The sequence below is a fragment of the Pleurodeles waltl genome, chromosome 1_2 (genome assembly GCF_031143425.1).
Source record: "Pleurodeles waltl isolate 20211129_DDA chromosome 1_2, aPleWal1.hap1.20221129, whole genome shotgun sequence".
Lineage (NCBI taxonomy): Eukaryota > Metazoa > Chordata > Amphibia > Caudata > Salamandridae > Pleurodeles > Pleurodeles waltl.
The window spans coordinates 267,672,866-267,692,960 of NC_090437.1; the positions used below are offsets into that span (position 1 = coordinate 267,672,866).

General features: G+C 43.5%; 1 protein-coding gene across 2 annotated transcripts in view; it reads left to right on the forward strand.

Moving 5' to 3' along the window:
- SMARCAD1 (SNF2 related chromatin remodeling ATPase with DExD box 1) overlaps positions 1-20,095 on the forward strand; it is a 690,140-nt gene that overhangs the window by 190,382 nt on the left and 479,663 nt on the right. For both annotated transcript variants that reach the window (XM_069238045.1, XM_069238053.1), the window contains one exon: positions 7,789-7,873. In XM_069238045.1, the coding sequence (XP_069094146.1) occupies positions 7,789-7,873 (85 nt within the window). The remainder of the gene's footprint in view (positions 1-7,788; positions 7,874-20,095) is intronic.

Genomic DNA, 20,095 nt, shown 5'->3' on the forward strand with positions numbered 1-20,095 from the left:
ACATCCGCCAATGCCAGCGACGTTGCATTCTCGATCTCATCGCGAGGGTCACTACGCCCTACATTTCCAAGGTACTGTTTGCGGGTCTTTCCTGCACCGTAGCTGGCCTGCGACCCTGCAGTTGGCCTGAACTGTTGGATTTGTTGTAGCCCCGGCGAAGCTATTGACTTCAAGGAACTGTATTTTTAAGTTAATTCTTGCAAAAATCATAGCTTTATTACTGTATGCTCGATTTTTATCGTTTTGGTCTTGGTTTACACAGATAAATATTGGCAATTTTTCTAAAACCGGCGTAGTGTCTTTTTGTAGGGTTGTCACTGTAATACTGTGTGTTATGTGCAAATGCTTTAAACATTGCAGCCTGGATAAGCCTGACTGCTTGTGCCAAGCTACCAAGGGGGGTGAGCAGGCATTATCTGAGCTGGATATCTCCCTTGCCCTGACTAGAGTGAGGATCCCTACTTGGACAGGGTGTAAACTGGCTGCCAAATCGAGACCCCATTTCTAGCAGAGACTTTATAGTTAGGAAATAGAAATAAAAATAAAAAACATAAAAACTCACTTTGAAAACCAAAGGTTACCGGAACATTCTAGTTAGTCTATCATTTTAAATGTACAAAACAATAGAAATTCACCTGCTATAGTTAGTTATTACACATAGCTATAACCTGTGCCCTAAGGTTACTATAACTCACACCCTTGCTATGCACTACTAATTATCACAAAAATTACGGCACTCATGACATCTTTGATAACATCTTTGATAACATCATTGATAATATCAGTGTAATATTTGCAGTAAAAAAAAAAATGAAAAAACTGTACATTATGAGTGAGAAGTGAATTTCTATGTTTTGGAAAATTTCTATTTCCTCACTATAATGTCCCTGTAACCTTTTGTTTTTTCTCTTTGTTTCTCTCAAAATTGCCCACACTGACTTCCATAGTACTTGTGATTGGTACCTGAACGCTATATTCTTACATCACAGTTGCTTGTCCCAAATGAGGCATGCTCGCAGTGCATCAGATGCTGCTTCATTTACTAAATCTAAAGAGCTAGCTGACCTGTTTCGGCTCAGAAAGTCTTGTTCACAGGCTACAAGAACTTCTGTCCCAAGAGCCATCTATAATAAACAGTAAAAACAGACCCTACACATAATGCAGGATCAGAAGGTGATGCATTCTGAATGTCATCTTGGATCGCAATAGAACACTATCTTGCCCATTCATAAAGGTTACCTTTTACATCTGATTAAGTTACAAGTGTAAGTTTACTCTTAAACTTTTGAATAATTTTAGAAATGGGGTCTCTAGTTGGCAGTGGTTTGTGTCTTGTCCAAGTAGAGACCCTCACTGTAGTCAGAGTAAGGGAGCCACACAGCTAAGATAACCCCTGCTCAACTGCTTGGCATGATCAGTCAGGCTTATCTTAGAGCCAATGTGTAAAGTATTTGTATACAGACACACAGTAACACAGTGAATACACTACAAAAGGACTCTACACCAGTTTAGAAAAACAGCCAATATTTATTTGAATAAAGCAAGACCAAAACGACAAAAATCCAGCATACACAAGCAAAGATGTCTCTTTTAAAAAGTTGCAAAGTGTCTTAATCAAGAGGAATCAATGGTTGTCTCCTTTTAACACAGAGTACCTAGGATGCGTCAAAAATAAATGATGCAGGGCACAGGGGAGGTGAGGTGCCAGAAAACAAAGCAATGCGTTGATTGCTTACTGCGCAGGGGAAGTGATGCATTGGTTCCTTAATGACAGGTGAGGTGATGCTCCGATTCTGTCCTTGCAGGAGAGGCGATGCATTGATTCCTTACCGGCAGTGGAGGTGATGTCAGTTCCCTCCCTGCAGGAGAGATGGTGTCGGTTTCCGGTCACGCAGCCTCAGTTCCGTGGTTTGATGCAAAAATAACACCTAGGGACGATCCGTGGAAAAATCTAGACACTGTGATGATAGAGCCGTAGTGGAACAGGTGCTGTGTCGGTCCTACAGACGCTGCATCCATCCTTCCACAGCAAGGCAGGTGCTGCATTGATTATTTTACCGCAAGCCCAGCTATGCGTCAATTTTCAGCTGCGGCAATCTGATGCGTGGATTTTCTTTCTCAGGACACCAGTTTCCACTTCCAAGGACCCAGGGACTGGATTTGGCACCACTTGGCAAGTCAGGACTCTCAGCAGAAGAGTCTAGGCACTGGCCGGTGAAGACTTTGAAGTCCCTGAGACTTCTTAACAGAAGGCAAGCTCAGTTGAAGCCCGTGGAGAACCTTGAAAAGCAGGATGTAGAAAACAAAGTCCAGTCCTTTCACTTACAGGACAGAAACAGCAAGCAGCAGGCCAACACAACACAGCAGCTTGCAGAGTGCCAGTTCCTCCTACAGCATCCAGCTCTTCTTCCTGACAGAATGTCCACAGTCCAGAAGTGTTATGAAGTTGTGGTCTCAGAGGCCCAATACTAATTTCTGCCTTTGGCGTAGGCAAACTTCAAAGAAGGTCTTTGTAGTGCACAAGGCCCTGCCTTTCCTGCCCTGACCCCAGACACACGCCAAGGGGTTGGAGATGGCTTTGTGTAAGGACAGGCACAGCCCTATTCAGGTTCAAGTGTCCGCTCCTCCCTCCACTCTAGTCTAGGAAGACCCATCAGGATATGCAGGGCAAAATCCAACTCCCTTTGTGTGACTGTCTAGAGTAAATTCACAAACAGCCCAACTCTCATCCTAACCCCGACGTGTATTCCACAGCCAGACAGAGGCACAGAATGGTTAAGCAAGAAAGTTCTAACTTAAAATTTGAAAACCAACTTCACCAAAAGATGTATTTTTAATTTGTGAGTTCAGAGACCCCAAACTCCTCATCTCTATCTACTCCCAATGGGAAATTACACTTGAAAGGTTTTTCAAGGCAATCCCTATGTTAATCTATGGGAGAGATAGGCCTTGCAATAGTGAAAACTGAATTTAGCAGTATTTCACTATCAGGACATGCAAAGCATACCAGTACGTGCCCTACCTTATATATACACTGCTCCTTGCTCATGGGGCTGCCTTGGGCCTACTTTAGGGGGGACTTACATGTAGTAAAAGGGAAGGTTTAGGCCTGGCAAGTGGGCGCACCTGCCAGGTCGAACTGGCAGTTAAAGCTGACCACACAGACACTGCAGTGGCAGGTCTGAGACATGTTTACAGGGCTACTCAAGTGGGTGGCACAATCAGTGCTGCAGGCCCACTAGTAGCATTTGATTTACAGGCCCTGGGCATACACTGTTCACTGTACAAGGGACTTAATAGTAAATCAGATATGGCAGTCATGGATAAACCAACCACCATTACAATTTAGATAGAGAGCAATTGCACTTTTGCACTGGTCAGCAGTGGTAAAGTGCCCAGAGTCCTAAAGCCAGCAAAACTGAAATTCAGCACAGGATCAGAACAGGAAGTCAGAAGACAAAAAGTCTGGGGAAGCCCTGCAGAAAGGGCTATTTCCAACAAATAATATGACTACTTTGGGCTGTTGGCAAAGCCCAAGTGCAGTGTTATTCAAAAGTGTAGAATTGTGCGTCTCCACTTCCTGAAAAATGGGGTGGCGCTAAATGTATGAGTGTTAATACTGCCAAAAAGAAACCAAAGATATAAAAACTAAATGTATGTATAATAAATTTACATTGCTTTTCAACATTAAATACTTTTAGTAATTTATTTTAAAGTTTACTGAACTTTTTAAAATGTTCCCTATACTTTAACCAAAATTTATGGAGCTCTTCACACAGACTGAGTTTCCTTATGATGGAAAATAGGGATAAGTAAAAAAACTGAATATAGTTTTGCATTAAATAATGATGTAAATTAATTTCGAATATATATTTAAAATGTACAACAAAAAATGCTACAGAGCTATTAATCTAATTTCATTGTACTGTGAGCTCTGCCTTCTTTTACAGGTAGATACATTTATGTAAGGGGAAAACTATACGTTAAATCATAAGATAAATGTGTATATCGGACCATGTCTATTTCTATGTACATATAGGTGCATATATAGAGGGTATTGCATGCTACTAATAACTACAATAAGTGCATTGTGTATATTTATGTATATATAAGTTAATTACAGTTTTTTTTTAAGCCATACACAATGTACCACAAGGTTAATGTGGACAGCAAGCCATGTACATTTTGCTGCTTCGGTGTACTTATGGGTATTTATATAGAGGGGTTTAGTCAAGCAAACTTAACTTTGCCAAGCATCATTTGGCATATGAATGCATCAAATATTTACATTTTACTATTAAAAAATATAAGCAATCTCTTCTGTCATTCTCATTCCTCCTCCCTTTCTCTCACCTCTAACCTTTCTGACTAGTATGAACTCCCATATATCCTTCTCAAGCTTTCAGCCCTTCTTTTTAGGATTGCCACCCAACTAACAGGCACACACAACCACTACTTAAAACAATCATTTGCAAGGCAGTAGGTCTCCCATTTGCGAGAGAGAGAGCTAATGGCATTCAAAATGCACAATTGGACTTTTCTTGCCACATAAATTGGTCAACCATGCCTCATAATTTGGTCCTTTCCTGCCACAAAATCCCAGTGGCCCGGCATATAAATAAAGCTCTTCCATTTACTCTCTTCCTCTATCTGCAGCAAAAAATGAATATGTTGCCATGTAGCATCCTAATTAAAATCTGCTATGCTAATTCCAAAAGAATACCACTTTCACCCCCACACTATCAGAGTTGCTGGCTGGCGAACACAATTCCTAAAATGAAGATACAGGACAGCCATGGAGGAGTAATTAGAGAAATAAACCAGAAGTGTCACCCAAATGTGCCAACCTTTCATTATCCTTTTGTTGTTTCTATTATTTGGTATGTTTGGAGAATTTGTCCAGTTGGTTTAATTTTGAAAGTATTTTTGTCTCTATAGAGCTGTTTATGTATACATTGATGTATTAAATTTTCAAATACAAGACACAGTAGTTGAGACTACATCCCTACATCAAAAATAGAAATTCACCATGTTGGGCCACCAACTGCTAAAACACATTGTGTTAAGGGGGGTAAAAAATAAAGAGACAATATAAGTTAAGCAGAAAGAACACAGTAAAAGCACAAACTAATGTTTCCACATCATAGTGCAAAAGATTTTCAATGCCACACCGGTTAAATTAGCTTATGCCTTGACAAAAAGCATTTCCTAAATGTTTGTGAGCAGGAAAAGAAAACACAGCTTGCAATACTGTTTTTCCACTTGGCAGAACCAGATTAAATATGCCTTTTTCACTCCAGTACCCTAGTATTGTGGCTGAGGGCTTTAGCTTAATGTATTGAATCTTTTTTTTTTAAAATGATGTGCTTTATTTCGTTTTGGAAGCGCTGAGGGGCGATATGCTGGACGGTGCAGTGCCATAGAAAGAAAACACTCAAACTGCTGACCACATATAAAAAGTTATCAAATGCTTTAGGTAGAGTATTTACATCATGTTTAATAAGACATTGTTATATTTCGTCAGTTATGCGCAACACTAAGACTGCATGTCCGTATCAAAAAGTAAAGAAAGCTCTAGTAAAAAAAAAGCCAATAATTGAGCAACAATGTGCACTACAATTCACTAAAGACAAAAACAAAACAGTAAATCTTAATATTCCAAGAGGGGCCAAGAGTATGAAAACGGTACAGCCGAAAATGTCACATTAAACGTAAATAGTATTATTTTCACTTCAATATGGTCCTAATTTTGGCTCTTGTTAAGCGGGGTCACCTGTTTCGCTGTGTTATGGGAGAGGCAAGACAAACTCACAAGCTGAAGCCACCAAAATGAACAATAGCCACTAGCTGCTTCCCTGGAGAGGGACTGCGTCTGTATTACGTAGCCCACGCCACGTCCACCCCCCGAAATTAAGGGATTTAAACAGCAAAGGACAACTGAGGGAAGACTGAGCCTGCCCCTGACTGGCGACCAGCCATTCCGCACACAGTAGCCGTAGGGCTACACAGCCAAAGCAGTGACCACTAGAGAGAGAGCTTGCGACTGAGCCTCTTCCCGAGTTACCGCCCGGAGAGGAGCGCGAGGATTCCTCCTGCAACACTGCTGCTTAAGCGCTACAAACAAGGAACGATGTGGTGGGGATGGGCAGACAGGAACAGGAAACTCTGGGACGGGCGGAAGGGCAGTGTGAGCAGATTCAAAATAAACAAGCATTTGCAATGCAACGGTTCTCGCGTTTGCTCATGTTAGAGCTGATAGCGTTGTAAACTCCTAACCCGACTTTTCACCTATCGGGCAAAAGTGCATTTATATACGTAACCCGAAAAAGTGCTATTAACTATGTAAAGCGCTCGACTTCTGCCAAGCGAGATCGCGCTCGTAAATTAGAGAAAAAAGTCCACGAGCCCGATGGAAAACAGTGAGCCTCGCATGTTTTCTGTACTTGGTCGCTGCACTCGAGGAGGGCTAGCCACCGGAAAAGGCATGACGTATGCGTGCCTTCGACTAATGAAAGCAAGCAGATTTTATTAGGCAAGCCCACGAACCAATAAAAAACACTGACGTGACGTTGACAGGGCTCCGAGCCCTTTTCTGAACACTTAAGAGTCTCGCTGCGATACGCATGCGCGAGCGCATGCAACGCAGGCTCGACCCTAAAAAAGTAGTACACCTGAAACTAAGTGTATGGACAGAAGTGAACTGATCCATGTTACCGGGTCAGTCTGCAAGGCGTAACAAAACAGCCTCAAGGCGGGACAATTGTAAAGCATTTAGGTGCTTTTGAAAGGCAGGCCCAGAAATGAATTAAGGTGATGGGTAGGAGATGGGCGTGGTTAAAGTCCACAGAATAGATTACAATATTTCAAGAAAAGCAGTGCATGCGCGCTGCTATGCTCATCTTAAAAACGACGTAATAAACTCATTTTCTAAACTGGGCTCTTTTTCCATCTAAAAAAGTCCCAGCTTAAAGATGCAAACACCGACAATGCCAGTCTGCTGGTAGGCTCTGCTTGTCAGGTTTAAGAAAGTAACTGATGACAGCACACATAGGTGGCACTTATATGCAGCTCCGATCGTCACTTCTGGAGTAGAACAGTGTCGGCACAAAGCTGCACGATGCCAGCTGCAACTGTGAAGTAGTACTGCTTTGAAAGTTCCCAGTCTGACACCTAGGGAACATTTACAAGTTGGGGAATTCGGGGTTAGGTAGAGTGTCCACCAGAATGTTAATTTTTGAAGGTAAGTAACTTGCTTATTTTTTATGTAATCTTCTGTGCTGTCTGTACAGCCTATGGAGAGAATTTCCTCCGTTTTTCATTGTTAGTGGTACATGCAAATATTAGGATTGGTGTCCGAACATCCCCTGCCTTCCTGGCATTTTCTAATTATATGCTGGTATAGATATATAGTAACTTCTCAAGATATATTGTTTCTGGAAATCATTCAAACATAGTCTTAGACAACTTTCAGCACTTCCTGTTTGATGCACAATGTTGGTGTCCGAATCAGACTTTTGCATGCACAACTTGAATTATACATACAGCCAGGCCTTGGTTAATATTATCTATTTACCTCTTTCTCTCTCTCTCCACGCTTGTGCAGGCACACGCACGTCAGTTTTTAAAAGGTGCGTGTTTAAGAAAGGTCAGATCAGTGATGTTGCCCATCCTTTGACACTCTATAAAACTGTAAAATTTGATTCCGAATTGACAAGTTTCTGGAGTTTTGAGGCCTGTGCATGCAACTACATAAAAGCTTTTGTAAAACCGTGTTTAAATTTTTATTAGGAACTGAGGGAAGTTCTACAGGAACATGACTGGTCTTTCCCTGAAGCACTTGAGGCTCTGAAGTTGTTTGCAGAAGATGAAGAAGGTAATCCTCATTTCTCTGTAATACATTAATTATATTTATATGCGCTGGTATTTTGGCCCAGAAAGCAACATAAAACTTGAGAACCACAGGGGATAAGAAAATTATAAATCGTTACTTTCTTGTTTCTCTGTCAAACTCTGGGTTAAGATTTCTTTTGTTTTGATTGAATATACTGATCCATATTCACTTGAAATGAAGGCTAAGTAATTAAACGTTGCCTGAAGAATAGCACTTTTGAAGGTTGGGAATGCTGTAATAGAATTTGTACATTCATATATTTTTTTTTTAACCTCTGCAATTATTATGTACTTATGAAATGCTTATTTTTCTGCCAAACCATTTGTTATTCTACAGTGTTGGCGCTCTCTTAGTAAAATATATATTTATGGTAGTCCAGCCTCTCTGGTACATATAGTTCACTGTTTCTGGATCCTATTTATTACCTGACTACCAAGTTTCCGAGGGTCATGTGTGACTAGGTGCTTCATTTTGTTTTTTTCAATTTTCTGGAACTTGTCCTGGTTTTATAAAGGAATAGAGAAGACAATATTCGGAATAGAAATAAAATGTATTTCAGTGATTTAAAATGTGTTAAAAAATATTGTTGATTTTAAAAGAAAAGTCATAGAGCACAAACGGTCCTATGTAAGGCAATGCCTTCCTTGGCATGGTTACCCCCTAACTTTTTGCCTTTTGTTGATGCCAGTTATGATTAAAAGTGTGCAGGGACCCTGCTAACCAGGCCCCAGCACCAGTGTTCTTTCCCTTTGTTCCCACAATTGGAACAGCCCTGGCACACAGATAAGTCCCTTGTAAATGGTACCCCTGGTATCAAGGGCCCTGTGGACAGGGAAGGTCTCTAAGGGCTGCACATGTATTATGCCACCCTGGGGACCCCTCAGTCAGCACATGCACACTGCCTCACAGCTTGTGTGTGCTGGTGGGGAGAAAATGACTGTCGACAAGGCACTCCCCTCAGGGTGCCATGCCCACCTCTCACTGCCTGAGGCATAGGTAAGTCACCCCTCTAGCAGGCCTTACAGCCCTAAGGCAGGGTGCACTATACCACAGGTGAGGGCATAGGTGTATGAGCACTATGCCCCTACAGTGTCTAGGCAAAACCTTAGACCTTGTAAGTGCAGGGTAGCCATAAAGAGTATATGGTCTGGGAGTCTGTCAGTTACGAACTCCACAGTTCCATAATGGCTACACTGAAATCTGGGAAGTTTGGTATCCAACTTCTCAGCACAAAAAATGCTCACTGATGCCATTGTGGGATTTATTGTAAAATACACCCAAAGGGCATCTTAGAGATGCCCCCTGAATACCAGTCCGACTCCTAGTGCTAGGCTGACCAGTTTCTGCCAGCCTGCCACAACCAGACGAGTTTCTGGCCACATGGAGTGAGTGCCTTTGTCACTCTGTGGCCAGGAACAAAGCTTGTACTAGGTGGAGGTGCTTCTCACCTCCCCCTGCAGGAACTGTAACACCTGGTGGTGAGCCTGAAAGGCTCATGCCTTTTGTTACAGCACCGGAGGGCATCCCAGCTAGTGGAGATGCCCACCCCTCCGGCCACTGCCCCCACTTTTGGCAGCAAGGCCGGAGGAGATGAGAAAAACAAGGAGGAGTCACCTACCAGTCAGGACAGCCCCTAAGGTGCCCTGAGCTGAGGTTACCCCTGCATTTAGAAATCCTCCATCTTGGGTTTGTCGGATTCCCCCAAAAGCAATAGGGATGTGCTCCCATCCCCTCAGGGAGGAGGCACAAGGAGGGTGTAGCCACCCTCGAGGACGGTAGCCATTGGCTACTGCCCCCCCAGACCTAAAAACACCCCTAAATTTAGTATTTAGGGGCGACCCTGAACCCAGGAAATCGGATTCCTGCAACCTGAAGAAAGGAGGACTGCTGACCTGAAAGCCCAGCAGAGACAACGGAGACACCAACTGACTTGGCCCCAGTCCTACTGGCCTGTCTCCAGACTCAAAGATCCTGCACAGCGACTCATCCGACAGGACCAGCAACCTCGAAGGACTCAGAGGACTGCCCTGCACCTAAAGGACCAAGAAACTCCTGAGAACAGCCGCACTGTTCAGAAACTGCAACAACTTTGCAACTTTAAAGTAACTTTTAAAGAGACTCCCTTTCCCGCCAGAAGTGAGAGTCTGCACACACTGCACCCGACGCCCCCGGCTCGAGTTTTGAGAAACCAACACCGCAGAGAGGACTCCCAGGTGACTCCAACGATGTGGACACCCTGAGACGACACCCTCACAGCGACGTCTGCAGAGAGGATCCAGAGGCTCCCCCTGATTGTGACTGCCTGGTAACAAAGGAACCCAACGCCTGGACCAAGCACTGCACCCGCAGCCCCAGGACCGAGAGGAACCACCTACCAGTGCAGGAGTGACCAGCAGGCGGCCCTCATCCAAGCCCAGTTGGTGGCTTGCCGGAGGAGCCCCCCGTGCCCTGCCTGCATCTCCTAAGTGACCCCCGGGTCCCTCCATTGCTTTCAATAGCAAACCCAATGCCTACTTTGTCCACTGCACCCGGCCGCCCCTGTGCCGCTGAGGGTGTGTTTTGAGGGCTTGTGTGTGGCCCCCCCGTGCTCTACAAAAGACCCTTGGTCTGCTCCCAGAGGACGCAGGTACTTACCTGTAAGCAGACTAGGATCGGAGCACCCCTGTTCTTCATAGGCGGCTATGTGTTGTGGGCCCTCCTTTAACCTCTGCACCTGACCGGGCCTGTGTTGCTGGTGCTGTGGCTTTGGGGTTGCCTTGAACCCCCAACGGTTCAATTCTAGGAAAAATATTTGCATGGCATTTTCCCACTTTGTTCGCTCTACACATTTCCCTGCAACAAGCTGCTTTTATACATATTAATTTGTACAAAAAAGTATTTTCTGTTTTATCTTTGTTTGGGCACAATAGCCATAAAGACACTTAAACATCTCATTCATATACAATAAGAAAATGTATATAGGGACTGACATGAATATTAAAACCATAAAATACATATATAAACAATTGTATTTCTTTAAAACAAATCTAAATTACTTTAAAATGCATAGCCAACGTACAAGTTGCTTAACCGAATGTCCTGGCTATGGGTTTGTTGAAGTCGGTGGCATTAAAATATTGCACAATACAATATAGCGCCACTACCTTAACTTCCTGGAGACATACTTAGTTTCTGTCTGACTCCACATCAACATCACGAATCAGGAGACTGTAAAGACAATCAATTCTTGTGTATCTGATCTCATGAATCTAATGCGTCTTTATGCTCCCTAACACCTAGATAGCGGCAAAGTGATATTATCCATTTCTTCCTGCTGGTCAAAAAATCCTGGCAGAAGAATATGGCATGCTCAAACATTTCTTTGATTTCGCAACAAGAAGAGCATTGCCAGTGCACCCGCTGCAGGATCTCGTACCCATTTTGCAGTAAAAAAGTGAAGGGACAATGTCCTGTTGCGTAGGTGGAGAAACAACTTCCTGACTGCTACAGGTTCTATCTCATCCAGAAACGGTTCTTCCAAAAAAACAATCTTCAGTATGAGAAAAGCATCAGTTAAAGTACCAGATTTTGTCTGGCCATAGAATAACCTCTTTGTGTTGCCAATAAATAGACTTACTGGACAGCTTAGAGGTCATACTAGCCTCCCCTGGGGTATTCCAATAGACTCTCGATCCGTATCCATATCTTTGCAATGGTCACTTTTACATATCTTAGCTAGGATATGTTACATGAGCCAGGGATGCATAACGTTTCTTCTAGACCTTGGTGGTAGGAGCACAGCTCAGGGGTGACCCAAATTCTTCTCCAATATAAGAAGGTTCTTCTACCTTATTGGAGAATAATCTGAGCCCTAGATCTAATCAGAGAAAGTAGGGGGTGTTAATAGGGAGGCTAGTTGATGGGCGCATAAATCTATTTTCAGCTGTTACTCAAGCATTATCGTCTCTGTGATCCCACAATTCTGTGCCGTAAAGAGCTGCTCTTATGTAGGGCCTGGTGATGTAAATCTTAATTGTTTTAGAAATGGGATGAAACTGCGTGCCTCGAAGCGTCTTTGCTACCTCCTGGTTATTTGTTCGAATTTTAAGCCTATTCTGAGTTATGTGCTATTCAAGCTGTTTTGTTAATGTAATCCCCAGAAAGTCAAAGGTATATACTCACTCCAGTGGGTTCCCCCGTAATGTAGGAGTAGATCTAGTCGAATGGCAGAGGTTTAATACAATATACTTAGTTTTCACTGTAGGAAAGTACCCTCTTTTTGGCATGGTTATTCCCACTTTGTGCCTGCTGTCAGTGTATTTTGACTGTGTTCACTGGGATCCTGCTAACCAGGACCCCAGTGACTGTGCTCTCTTTCCCCTAAATTTGGTTGATCCTGACTTTGTACACCCCACAATTGGCATACTGTTGCCCCATGTAAGTCCCTAGTATATGGTACCTAGGAACCCAGGGCATTGGGGCACCAGGGGTTCCCAAGTGCTGCAGCATTTATTATGCCACTCATGGGAGCCCATGCAAAATATGTCTGCAGGCCTGCCATTGCAGCCTATGTGAAAAGGTGCATGCACCATTTCACTTCAGGTCACTGCACCAGGTCACTGTAAGTCACCCCTAAGGCAGGTCCACTTAGCCCAGAGGGCAGGTACCTGTGTGTGAGGGCACCCCTGCATGAACAGAAGTGCCCCTACGAACTCAAGCTCCATTTTCCTGGACTTCCTAAGTGCAGGACACCATTTTACATGTGTACTGGGCACAGGTTACTACCTTTGTCTAGCTACATAATGGTATCTCTGAACCTGGGCATGTTTGGTATCAAACATGTCGGAATCATACTCCGATATTGTTTCTAGTGTTGGTTGTATGATTCCATGCGCTCTGGGGGCTCCTTAGAAGACCCCCATCTTTGTCTTTGCACCTACTAGTTTGCAGGGTTTTCCCAGGCTGCCCGCGCTGCTGCCATCCTTCAGACAGATTTCTGCCCTCCTGCTGTTTGACCAGTCCAAACCCAAGAAAGCAGAACAAAGGATGTTCTTGGAGAGAGGGAGGCAACACCCTCTCCCTTTGGAAATAAGTTTTACATGGCTTGGGAGGGGTAGCCTCCCCAAGCCACTGGCATGCTTTGAAGGGCACATTGTGTGCTCCTGTGCTACATAGCCAACTACTGGTCTTCACCATCGACCTGATCCTGCATCTCCAGAAGGGTGGGTAGTGGCTCCTGCCTCAACCGGACACTCCAATTGGAACTGGACTTGCTCCCCTTCATTTGCTGGTCCTCTTCTGTCAGGATCCATCTTCTGTCTTTCAAGTCTTGCTTGGGTCTTGCACAGTCCTTTTACAAAGTTTATCTGTGGGTTTGGGAAAAACAAGGTACTTACCTCTTCTCTCCTTGTTGCTGGGGGGGCACTCCAGTACTTACCTTTTGGGGTTCCTAGTTCCTCCAGCTCCCCTCTACAGATTCCACTTCCTTGGGTGGGGACCTGCATTTACCTTCCATTTACTTAGTATATGGTTTGGTCTCCCCCTAGTGTCTCTATTATTTACTGCTATTTCACTGTTTTCTATTGCTTTCTATGCCCATTCCTGATTACTAATGTGTGCATAGTAGTGTGTTTACTTACCAGCTAGTAGAGTATTGCCTATACAGTATTTTAGTATTTGGGTTACCATAATAAAGAACCTTTATTTTTGTAAGACTGTGTGTTTTTTTATGTGTGTAAACGCTGTATGACTATAGTGGTATTGCATAAGCTTTGCATGTCTCTTAGCTAAGCCTTGGCTGCTCATCCCCAGCTACCTCTAGAGAGCCCTAGCTTCCTAAACACTGCCTACACCTCACTAATAGTGGATACCTGGACCTGGTATAAGGTGATAACACCAAAGGTGCTCACCACACACCAGGCCAGCTTCCTACATTTCCTACATTGATCTCCAAACTTCTCTGCTTAGAAAATATTTGAATCGATCTAATAGTTTTTGGAGGCCCATGGGAGATATGGAAAGCAATAGTGTGTCGCCCGCAAACATAAGATCAAGAACCCTAATGTTTGCCAGGCTTGGTGCATCATTGTCACATTGGTCTAAATAAGATAATAAATCGTTGATGCTCAATGTGAACAGTGTTGGGGGCAAGAACACAACCCTGAGTGACTCTTCTACTGTCAGGGAATGGATCAGACAATTCTCCCAATTGGCTACATCTAACTTGTGCATAGTTATTATTATGAAATCTAATTATGATATCTAGCAGGTTCTTGGGGACCCCCATTTCAAGGAGTACCTACGTGCAATGGAGAAGATCTTGGCACTAAGTCAAGTGCGGAACACAGATCCACAAACACCTCATAAAGACGACCACCATCTATGGAAATTGTTTTCCATGATCAGAACTGGAACTGAAAGACCTGGAATAGTACTAGTATGCTTTTGGAAGCCTGCTTGCAAGGTAGTCAAGATTTCTTAGTAATTAGCCATTCCTGCAGTCTGTCCAGGATTATCCTGCTGAACAGCTTTTGGGAGCTATATATGAGGCTTATGGGTCTATAGTTGAAAGATCTCTGCAGCCCTTTTCAGGTCGCAGCCTACCAGGCAGCACAGCTGTTTGGTTTGCTAGTGACATCTTGTGGATTTTCAGAAAGGTGGCCTGGGAATGCACTTTGCCTGTCGCCTGCCTTTGGCATTGTGGTTTGTAACTGACGTTTTCTGGCTTGCCATTTGTTGGCTTTATTTTTTAGATTCCCAGCTTGAGTTTGTCCCTCCCCATGCCAAAGCCGTGTTGACCGAATCCTTTTACAAACTCGTTTTCTGTTAAAAACAGGCCTGTAAACCCTTTCTTATGTTGTCACGTTTGTTGGGCATTTAAATACCAAGGTCAAATGTCAGGCGTTGGCTCCTGAGGACGCACTTCTTGCTTCTGAAATTAATGCTTCCCTGTGCTGGCAAGCACTCGTTATGTTTATTCATTAACGGGAACCAGATTGATTCCTCCCCCCCACCCCCCATGAACAAGAAAACATGTTTTGGGGCTCTTAAATTTGAGCTTTAAATGCGGATTGCTATATTAACCGCAGTGCAGGAGATATACCTAAGTGGCATGCGCTGGGTGTGTTTTCCCGCGTCACACACAGGGGTCTCAACTCCCATGTTTTTTGTACTCTGAGCTGGCGCTTGTTTGTTTTCTTTTTGTGTATCGCATTAGGCACCTGAAGATGACTTGTCATGTTTCCCCTCGGCTTGATTTGCTAGCTAGTCCAGTCCCCGCCAGAAGTGCCTAGAAGCAGACAGCTCATTTCTACTCTAGTTCACTGACAGCCAAGCAGCAGGCATCAGGGATCCTGAACATGGCTGCAGCTCTTCCAACTGTCAGCCTGCCTTGATCTCGTATAAATGACTATACAGTGGATTCTGCAGCTGCACTGAGACAGACTTCTGCCTTGTCTCTTAATCAATTGGTCACTAATGCCGACGACTGATTCGAGCAAGCACTGGACTGTCACTTTGCTGACCCTGCTACTGGTTGGGTCCTAAAGCTTTTGCATAATTCCTGTGTTAGCTACATTCACTACAAGAAGAAGTGGGTCATTAAGGTTTTAAATACTGCTTTTCTCTCGTCAGTAACTGTTCACCCAAGCTCTACTTTTGTGACTGAAACCCTGCCTTTCATTTTCTGAAATGCAAGGAACACATCTTATTTACATGTGTTAATTGTCTATAGGGCAGTGGTACATAGACCACATGTTTGGTAGCTACCACCAGCTTAAGCAGCTGTTGTGTATTTTTTCCATGAATGAGTATGTTACTGTTTGCTTCATAGTCTAGACAGATCCTTTCATGCTTGATTTTCAGAACTGCATGTTCAGAAGCATTGACCAAAATCACTGACTGAGACAATAGATGCATGTTTAGAAGCCCTCACCACATTGCTAAAGCACAAACAAAGCCCAATAGCTCTCACCTCTGTGAGATCTCTTTGCTTTGTCAGTGTGTTTTTAGCCATTTTGAACAGCAAGGCTGGCTTCAGTGCAGCATGGCTAAAAGTACAAAAAAAGCCTGCTATGATGTGGTCAATGCTGGCTGTGTTATAGAGCCTTTTTTCTTTACTTTCAACCATGTTGTAACATGGCTAAGAAACATAGTCAAAGCTAATAGATCTCACATAGGCGAGACCTATTGGCTTTGCCAATACTTGTTATAAGTATGAGGATAATTGTCTGTCCCTCCCAAGTTGGTAGGTTGGGTGCCCCTTTCTTAATAGCATTGAACATCACTGCGGAGTAGGTACTCCAGATATCTATTTCATCTAAAATTAAATCCCCTGGGATCTTATCAAGCCCTTGTGCTTTAATGGGGATAATTCTTACTAGCTTTACTTATTTCAAGGGCTGTTATGTATGATATGAGGTATGCGTCTAATCGCTTTGTTCACTAGGCCCATGCAACACTGTCATGAGTTAGACGGCTCTGCTACTCTACCTCCACAGTATTGCCATGTTGTTAACAACACTACCTGGTCGCTTTGAGTATCCTTCGGTTCTCCCAGCAGGGAGTCCAGACTAGAAAAGTGGGCAACCCAATCACTTGCTGCAGTGTTATTTTCTATAGCGCAGTCACCATCTCTGCTACCAGCAGACACTATTCCAGAAGGAGTGATGGTCCCTCCACCTGACTGCAGCCAATAGACTCTTCCTTGCTCCCATTCCTTTTTTGCCTCAGTAATGGTGTTTTTATAGGCCTCCCCTAGTGACTTCAATCTGTAGTCTGTCTTGTTTCCTTGTTGCATCAGCAAGTGCTATCCTAGCACCTCTTAATTGTTTATTAAACCAATCTGAATGACTTCTCCTGTCTACTGCCTGTTTGGCCTCAATTCAAAAGTGATTTCTTAGCTTTTGGAACATCTGATTATATATGGTACAAACCTCACCCACGGACACCCATTGATCCCACGGCAGATCCAACTGTAACTAACCCCCTCATATAAAGAAGCCTTTTTATTCTGCTCCGCACATGAGCACCTGTTTTAAACCCAGTATTTTTATTTGCCTCCTCTCTTTGAACATTAACACCTACAGGCTGTTTGCCGCTTGACTAATTCGCTTGCCTTTGAGGGCTGAGCTATGCATTTTCCAGCCTAGAACTTTGAATGTTTGTCACCTAATCTTGGTTTGGGCTAGCAGTGTTTCCATGGGACCTTTCCCTTTTGACATGATGCTGGGTTGCTTCTATCTCCAGAGTTATGGCAGCCTTGTCTCCCACCTCATTAGGTTTTATGAGGTGATTGAGCAACTAGAGTATTAAGCCAATTTCCTTGAGTGTTCAATCTGCCTTTGAGCTCCATCCATAGTCTTCTCTTTTGTGTGTTGAGGTACTATTGGTCCTTCATTCAGTGGCAAGATGCAGTAATTTCCTTCTGCCCAGATAATGGAATATTTGAAGTTTAAAGTAAAGCTTTGTGAAATGTGATTGGATTTTCTTCTCTACATTGTCACATAGGCAAGAGCAGTAAACAGTAACTTTTAAGTATAGAATTTTCGGCATTTCTGTGTCTATATATACTTATGTATAAAATGTGTAATTCAATGTTGTATGAATTAATTTAGAAATGTAAACAGAATCACAGGTTGAAAACTAAGTAGAAAGTTGTGACATGAAAGAATGATGTCTTATATTCACACAGCATCACACCAGTGATATTGTTTTCATTTGAAATACTGGTTTACAGCCTTTTCAGTACATTATGATTTCTTATAGGAAAATGCTGCTTCCCAATGAGGACATTAATTTTGCTTACTTAGAAGTACTATGTGAATGTAATTGTGCTGTGCTGCAAGTCTGGCCCATCATCCCTCTTCTCCATTTACGATGGTTACCTTTTGTTAATTTATGGTGTCTGTGTTTAATATGTCTATTTGACTGTTTGTAAACCGGTAGAATGGCTTCTTCTTCAACTTACTGGAGCACGTTGCCCTGCATCATGGTGACTTGCACGTAAAAGTGGTGTTTGGCCTTGGCCTATCTTAATAATATGCAATTATTTTGCTTATTTACTCATTCTGCATGTTAAGTTCTCCATATAATGGGCCATGGGACATGAAAGTAGTAGTGAAAAAAACACTCTTTATTTGACTTGTGTTATTCAGTGCTCTGTGAAAACTTCAACTATTTAAAGCAAGAGTTGTTTGTTTGCCCATGACTTCCTGAGTGAACAAATTCTTGTCAGGTGAAAACGGCACACAAAAACACCACGCTGCACCATGTTAAGGGGTAAAAGGCTGCTTTAATAGAACTGGCATGTTAACTAGAAACCGACCTTGGCATTAATCCTAACAAAACTAATCAAGTCCTCACTAATACATAAAACTCTTCCCAATTCCACCCTCTAATGAAATCCAATGCCCTATCCCAACTCAACCTTGCCCAAAATCCAGCACCCCTCTGCCCTGGTATCCAATTCCTGATGGTCCCCTTGCCCCTCCATCCCTTTAGTCCTTCTCAATATCTTTGCCCTCTCCTTATCGTGATTCCATACCCTCTTCCCAACCAATGAAATCTCTTTCAGATCCACCTACCTCAGACCCGGCTACCAGTAGCAAAGAACATTACAGCACACCTAGTAGACCTGCCCTATGAAAAACATTATTTAAAGAACAGTGTATAAGAGAAATTGATCCCCTAAAGAACCCAAAGTAGAAATAAGAAGCAGCCACTAATAAAGAAGGAATCCTGAAAACAATAAGTGAAAAACCTGCGACATAACTAAACAATTCAGGGGTGGGCGGGAGGGATGACAGAAACCACACCCTGGCTACCTGGGGTGTGACAGCAGTCAAAGAGACTGCCCACACCCCTCCTCCCCTTTAGAAACCCTCTAACTAATCCCACCCATTATGACCATCCATCAGTCACAGGGATCCGCGTCGTGGATTGCACCACCGATGCCTGATGAGTCCAGGGGGAGACCGAGCAAGCCCTTAGTCTCTCCAAACCCCCATCTTATGAAAAAGGATTGCAAAAACACCACGCTACATCATGTTAAAGGGTAAAAGGCTGCTTTAATAGAACTGGTTTGGTAACTAGAAAACGACCTTGGCATTAAGCCTAACAAAACTACTCAAGTCCTCACTAATACATAAAACTCTTCCTAATTCCACCCTCTAATAAAGTCCAATGCCCTATCCCAACTCACCCTTGCCTAAAATCCAGCACCCCTCTGCCCAAAATCCAGCACCTCTCTGCCCTGGTCTCCATTTCCTGTTGGTCCCATGGTCTCTCCATCCCTTTGGTCCTTCTCAATATCCTTGCCCTCTCCTTATCGTGTTTCCATACCCCCTTCCCAACCAATGAAATCTCTTTCAGATCTACCTATCTCAGACCCAGCTACCAGTAGCAAAGAAAATTACAGCACACATAGTAGACCTACCCTATGAAAAACATTATTTAAAGAACAGTGTATAATAGAAAAGGATCCCTTAAAGAACCCAAACTAGAAACAAGAAGCAGCCACTAATAAAGAAGGAATCCTGAAAACAATAAGTGAAAAGCACGCATGATAACTAAACAATTCAGGGTTGGGTGGGAGGAATGACAGAAACCACACCCTGGCTACTAGGGGTGTGGCAGTGGCCAAAGAGGCTGCCCACACCCCTCCTTCCCATTAGAAACCCTCTAACTAATCCCACCCATAATGAGCACCCATCAATCACAGGGATCCGTGTTGTGAATTGCACCACCGATGTCTGTTAAGCCTGGGAGGAAACCGAGCAAGCCTTTACTCGCCCCAAGCCTCCATCGGGTGAAAACTGAACGTAGAAACACCACCCTACACCATGTTAAGGGGTAAAAGGCCACTTTGATAGAACAGGTCTGTTAACTAACAAACACTTTTGTCATTAAGCCTTACAAAACTACTCATGTCCTCACTAATACATAAAACTCCTCCTAACCCCAGCCCCACCCTCTGATAAAATCCAATGCCCTTTCCCAGCCCACCCTTGCCCAAAATCCAGTACCCCTCTGCCCTGGTCTCCGCTTCCTGTTTTTCTCCCCTGGCCCCTCCATCCCTTTGGTCCTTCTCAGTATCCTTGTCCTCTCCTTATTGTAATTCCATACCCCCTTCCTAACCAATGAAATGTCTTTCAAATCCGCCACCCAGAAAAAACCCATAGGTGTTTTCCCGCCCCACCCTACCTATTGTGTTCAGTTGCAACGTAC